Raw genomic sequence first — 6371 nt, forward strand, 5'->3', positions numbered from 1 at the left:
ACCCGGACCGGTTCGAATTATTTTTTTTTAAATTCCCTTAAAACGACGTCGTTTCCTTTAAAATTAAAAACAAAAAAACAAAAATTAGGTAAAGTGCTGAAGTGCTGAAGAGCTCCATTGAAACCCTAGCTGCCTCCAACGTCCCCTTTCCCTATTCTGTTTCCCTTTCCAAATCCCAAACCTTTTGGCCATGACTCCATGAGAGACCACATTCCACCTGAGACAGAGAGTGTGAGAGAGACCCGTTCAGCCACCTCACCCGGCTCACCGTCGTCGCAGGAGGCAACCGTCACAGTGCGCCACCCACAACAGCCCAGAAGCACCTCCATCGAAGATTGAAGTCACGTACTGCTCGTCGGCTCCTGCTCGTCAGTCGTCGCCTCCTACTCGTGAGTCGTTGCCGCCGGTCTCCCTCAGTCCCATTTCTGATCTTCTCTGCTCGTCGCCTCCTGCTAGTGAGTCATCGCTGCCGGTCTCCCTCAGTCCCACTTCTGATCTTCTTTGCTCGACGCCTCCTGCTCGGCAGCTGTCTTCTCTGCTCGTCCCTCTAGGTATGTATTTTAAAGTTTTTATTTTTTTTAAGTTACTCTAGATTGTTGATTAATGATTAATGATTATGTATGTTGATTAATTGATTAATGATTGATTATGTATGTTGATTTCTGTTTGATTTCTGTTAGAATTTAGATTGTTGATTATTCTGTTTTATTTTGATCTTTCTTGGTTGTTGATTTATGTTTTATTTCTATTCAATTTGTTGAATATCCATTGTTGTTAGATTATTGATTAGTCATTTAGTCATTTAGTCCTGGTTGATTAGGAATTTAGGATGGCTTCATCAAATACACCATCAGAAACACCAACTTCTCAGGAACAAGGATCAACTTCTGATCCAACAATTGGAACCCAAAAAAATAGTAATAGAGGAAATACTGATCCTGCATGGGGACATTGTAAACAAGTTGTGGATAAAGAAAAAACTGTTCTATTATGTATTTATTATGACAAGCTTATTAGGGGTGGAGGAATTAACCGGGTTACGCATCATTTGGCTGAAAAAGGCGGAGATATTGAGGCATATCGAAAGGTGCCAGCTATGGTGAGACACCAATTCAATTAAAACATTGAAGATCTTCGAACCAAGAAAAGAAAAACTCAAGAAGAATATGCAGAAAGTTATAACGCTTGTGATGAAGTTGAAAGGGAATTTGATGAGATTGATTATAATGAGATGCGACAACAACAAGCATCAAGAATTCCAGCACCTAGCTCTAGAAAGGGAGTTGGAAAACAACTGAAGGGATTACAATCCTTTTTTCCACCGGCAGCAACACCTGGAGCTCAACCAACTATCAAAAGTGTTCTCCAAAGCAAAAAAAATTGTGGAGAAGTGTGATATTGCTATTGCAAGATGCCTCTGTGCCATTCAATGCGGTTAATTCAGCTTATTATCAGCCGATGATCGATGCTATTGCAAACATGGGTGCAGGATATAAAGGGCCAAATTATCAAAGAGTTCTTGGATATTTGTTGAGTAAATTGGTTGAAGATGTAAAGAAGATGGTTGAAGATTATCGTGTGATTTGGAAACAAACTGGATGTACTATCATGGTTGATGGATGGACTGATCGTTTTAGGCGTACTTTAATTAATTTCTTGGTTTATTGCCCTAAAGGAACTGTTTTCCTAAAGTCAGTTGATGCTTCTCATATCTCGAAAACTGCTGAGGCTTTGTTTAAGTTGCTTAGGGATGTTATGTTATTTGTTGGTCCTGAGAATGTTGTACATGTAGTGACAGATAATGCTGCAAATTACGTTGCTGCTGGAAGGTTGTTGGAATTGAAGTTTCCTAGATTGTATTGGTCTCCTTGTGTGGCACATTGTATTAATCTGATATTGCAGGATATTGAGAAGTTAGTGGAAGTGAGTGAAACTGTGTCACAAGCTTCAATGATTACGAAGTATATCTATAATCACTGCCATCCTTTGTACTTGATGAGACAGTTCACAGGCGGCCGAGAAATACTTCATCCAGCTCCAACTCGATTTGCCACTAATTTCATTGCTTTGCAAAGTATTCTGGCTCAAAAGGATGCATTGAGAGCTATGGTGACATCTAGAGAATGGACAAGTTCAGCTTACTCTAAAGAAGCCAAAACTAAAAAGTTTGTGGATCAAGTCTTAGATTCTAAATTTTGGAATCAATGCACTGATATTGTTAAACTTACGGAGCCACTTGTTCGTATATTGCGTATTGTGGATAATGAAGATAGAGCTGCAATGGGTTTCCTTTATCAAGCTATGTATAAGGCTAGGGAAGAGATGGTGATGAAGTTTCAAAAAAGAAAAAGGGTTGTTGATCCTTATTTAAAGATTTTAGATTCACGTTGGGATTTACAACTTAAAAGAAATCTTCATGCTGCTGGTTATTCGTTAAATCCAGCTTTTTGATTTAATTCTGCAGAATTTGACAAGCACAAAGAAACAATTCCTTGCCTACTAGATGTCATTGAGAGATATGCTTATGGTGATGCTGATTTGAATACTAAATTAACAAGTGAGAAGAGAATCTTTAAGAATGCTGAAGGAGACTTTGGAAGACAGTCTGCAATATGTGAGCGAAGCACCATGATGCCTGGTAAATTTTTTATTAAAATTAGTCTTTTATGATTGTGATATGTTTAAGATTTGATTTTTATGATTGTGAATATTTTCTTTTTATGTTAAGATCAACGGTGGGAATCTTATGGATGTGGAGCACCAAACCTGCAAAAGTTAGTGATTCGTGTTTTGAGTCAAACTTGTAGTACTTCAGGTTGTGAGCGTAACTGGAGCATTTTCGAACACATTCACTCAAAGAAAAGGAATTGGTTAGAGCATCAAAAGTTTAATGATCTTGTTTATGTTCATTACAACTTAAGGCTACAACAAAGGTACTTTTTATTATTCTTTCTTGAAGGCATTATTTTAAATTTAGTCATAATAAGAATAATCAAGTTAATTGATAATATAGGAACCGAATGAGAAAGCAAAGTTATGATCCAATTTGTCTTGATACATTTGAGGATCATTCGGAATGGATAATGAAAGATTCACCATCATTTTTAACTCCTGAAAAAGTTGATGCTTTACGGAATGATCTTGCAAATATGTCTCTTCAATCAGCTTTAGATGATTTGGGTATATTTTTGTTAGGGATGATTTTGTAATGCTTTAACCAAATGTTTTGCCTTATTATTGATTATGATTTGTGAAACATTATTGAAATGCTAGATGAATTGAATCTGGAAGATGATCGAGATGATGGTGAAGCTAATAATATTTCTGCAGAAAATACAAATCAGAATGAAACCAATCAGGATGTAGCTCCAGATTTGTCAGATGAAGAAAGATATCTAGACTTTGAAGTTATTCCTTAGATATAATCCATGAATTATTATTTTTATTGTGTTAAATTCAGTTGTTTATGTAATAGACTAATAGTACTAACAAATTTTATGTTTATTTTTGTATTACTTATTTTTAGGATTGAGACTTAATGTTTATTAAAATGTTATTGAAAATATATTTTTTAATTGTTAATTTTTAAGTTTTTAGTTATTTTATATATTTTATTTATGTAGGACCGGGTTAACCGGTTCAATCAGTGATCTACCAGTTAAATTAGTAATTCAGTGATCCAGTAGTCTGACCAGTTCGATCACTGATTCAGTTTTGACAACTATTATTAGAAGTTTTAACCCTCTCGAAAAGAGAATGCATGGTGAGATAAAAGTAAAAATGGAAACGAGGAAACGGGCATTAAGAGGCGTTGGGATTATATCTAATTTATTATGTATTAAATAATTTATTATTAGTATTATATTAAAGAGTTACTATAATAAAATTTTAGATTAAATTTATAAAATTATTATTATAATAGTGATTATAATAATAAAAAAATTTATAATTTAATATAAGCTATTCTTAGTTATAAAATTAATAAAAAGACATTAATAATTTATATATATATATATATATATATATATATATATATATATATTATATTGAAGTGACTCAATCTAAAAAATTTTAATGATTATAACTATTGTATATTTGTTAATAGAATATTCTCAAAATAAATATGATAATCGATTTTTTTTTTCTGTGATTGTCATGAAAATTAAGAATGTATTTATTATATGAGTAATATTAGGTATCTAAAATATTATAGACAATAAATAAAATTATATGATTAATAATATTTATACCTAAAAGAGAGTGTGAATTATTCTCCTAACTTAATTGATACAATTAATTTCTTTTTATAACTATCCTCTCATTTAATTACGCCAAAAGTCAATTTTCAATTTAATGTGAATCAAATCTCAAAAAAATTCTCTTTCATTATCATATTCATAATTCTATAATTTTTCTCCCAAATAAAAATTTTAAATTTTTATGCTTTTAATCTTAAAACAATCTCAAATCACCTTAACACATTTTATAAAAAATAAAAAACATCTTAAATTTGTTTAGTCTCTATTTATTGAAAATAAAAAACGTTTAAATTTATTAATTTTTGACCTGCAAAATAAAATAATAAATAAAAGTTTAGCACCAATTCATTGTTTAAAATTATAAATGTTAAATTAAAAAAATTTAATAACTTTTACTATACAACTCATATTTTATATATAGACTATTATAAAAGATAAAATATAAAATAAAATATAAAAAAAATAAGAAATAAATTTTTAAAAGTAATTATTAAATCATCATATTATATAATAAATTTAGTAATATTAATTATAAAAATTTATTAATTATAGACATTTTATGTATGAAGTTATTAATTTTTTAAGTATAAAATTATATATTTTTTGAGTACGAAATTATGAATATTATTAATATGAAATTATAGATGTTATGTGTATAAATATATAGATGTTATGAGTAAATTTGTCAATTAAATAAAGTAATTTAAATATTTGACTTTTTTTTAAATTCAATTATGATAAAATTTAAAAATATCTATATTAAAAAATAAAATAAATCATTTAAGAATGCGCTTTTATTATTATTATTATGTAAATAAAATACTATAAATATAAGTTATATATATTCATTTAATAAGAATATAAATTAATAAACATATATAATTATAATATGCTATTTAATATATGCAATCAGTGCTTTTATATGCAATAATTATTATGGTAAGAAAATAATGTGCGTGAAAATTATATTACTTCATACGTGAAGTCGTTAAGGAATGTTGTTAGACGCCAACCTTTATTAATAAATTTAATCTGACTAATTTACTATCCGCTTAGTATTGATGAGGTCACACACTAACAAGTGTTCTAATCTTTGCTAAAGAATTATTTAATTATTATTTTAATTCGATCAAATAAATAATTATATTAATTCAAATAGAATATTATTATATTCTTTGCTAGTACTAAAAATATAATAATAGTATGATAACTGAAAAAATTAAATGAGTACTAAAAATAATTAGTTATTCTATTTATAAATTTAAATTTTAAGTTCAAATCAAATTCTAATTAACTATTTTAAATTGTTGAGATATGATTTATAAAATTTGAAAGATTCAAATTTAAAATTAATAACAATCTTATGATATATATATATATATATATATATATATATATATATATATATATATATATATATATATATATATATATATATATAGCCAAAAGTAAAAAAATATACAAAAATTTTATTCTTTTACTTTTACTTTTATATACATGATGAGTCTAATTATTAGAGAAAAATTTGTGATGATAAAGAATTGCAAAAAAAATTTATCAATTTAAATCATATATTTATTAGTCAAAAAATTAATAACAAAATCTAATCTTAATATAAATATGTATATCATTTTTATACTATCAAAAAAAATTATTTTTATTATTTGAATTAAAATTTAAATATTTTTTTATTATTTTCATAAAGTGTTATAAACATATGGTAATTCTGCGAAAGATTGATAAATATATTCATTAATTATATGCCTAATTAATAGTGTTACAGTCATTCGTTACAATACACTTATGTTGGGTTGTTTTCTATCTGTGTTTTAATGAATAATACTAATTCTACGACTATAAGGTTGGAAACAACTAACAACTCCTTTTTATTGTACTCTGTATTATTAGATAAGAGAATGGAGAGTATAAAATAGACAGATTAGTTTTTTTTTTAATTATAATTAATATTATTGTCTTATTTAAATAGATGAATGTGCTAATATAACATTTTTAATATAATAAATTGTGACAATAAAATAAAGTTAGTTAACTAATGCATAAGTTTAATTATTAAATATATATTATTTAAAATTATATATTTATTTTTAAAAT

At 27.6% G+C, this 6371-nt stretch overlaps 1 protein-coding gene across 1 annotated transcript; it reads left to right on the forward strand.

Moving 5' to 3' along the window:
- Nucleotides 1–1458: 1458 nt before the first annotated feature.
- On the forward strand, nucleotides 1459–3419 carry LOC112763803 (uncharacterized). Its single transcript, XM_025809381.1, has 5 exons — nucleotides 1459–2386; nucleotides 2465–2638; nucleotides 2729–2933; nucleotides 3014–3180; nucleotides 3274–3419. The coding sequence occupies exons 1-5, from the start codon at nucleotides 1459–1461 to the stop codon at nucleotides 3417–3419; spliced, it is 1620 nt and encodes a 539-aa protein (XP_025665166.1).
- The last annotated feature ends 2952 nt before the right edge of the window (nucleotides 3420–6371 follow it).

This window comes from Arachis hypogaea, chromosome 17 (assembly GCF_003086295.3).
Source record: "Arachis hypogaea cultivar Tifrunner chromosome 17, arahy.Tifrunner.gnm2.J5K5, whole genome shotgun sequence".
Classification (NCBI taxonomy): Eukaryota; Viridiplantae; Streptophyta; class Magnoliopsida; order Fabales; family Fabaceae; genus Arachis; species Arachis hypogaea.

Excerpts from the sequence above, each read along its gene's own strand:
- LOC112763803 (XM_025809381.1), top strand. The coding sequence starts at position 1,459 with ATGATCGATGCTATTGCAAACATGGGTGCAGGATATAAAGGGCCAAAT. Across the intron at positions 2,934-3,013 it reads AACTTAAGGCTACAACAAAG|GAACCGAATGAGAAAGCAAA; the intron begins GTACTTTTTATT and ends TTGATAATATAG. Across the intron at positions 3,181-3,273 it reads ATCAGCTTTAGATGATTTGG|ATGAATTGAATCTGGAAGAT; the intron begins GTATATTTTTGT and ends TTGAAATGCTAG.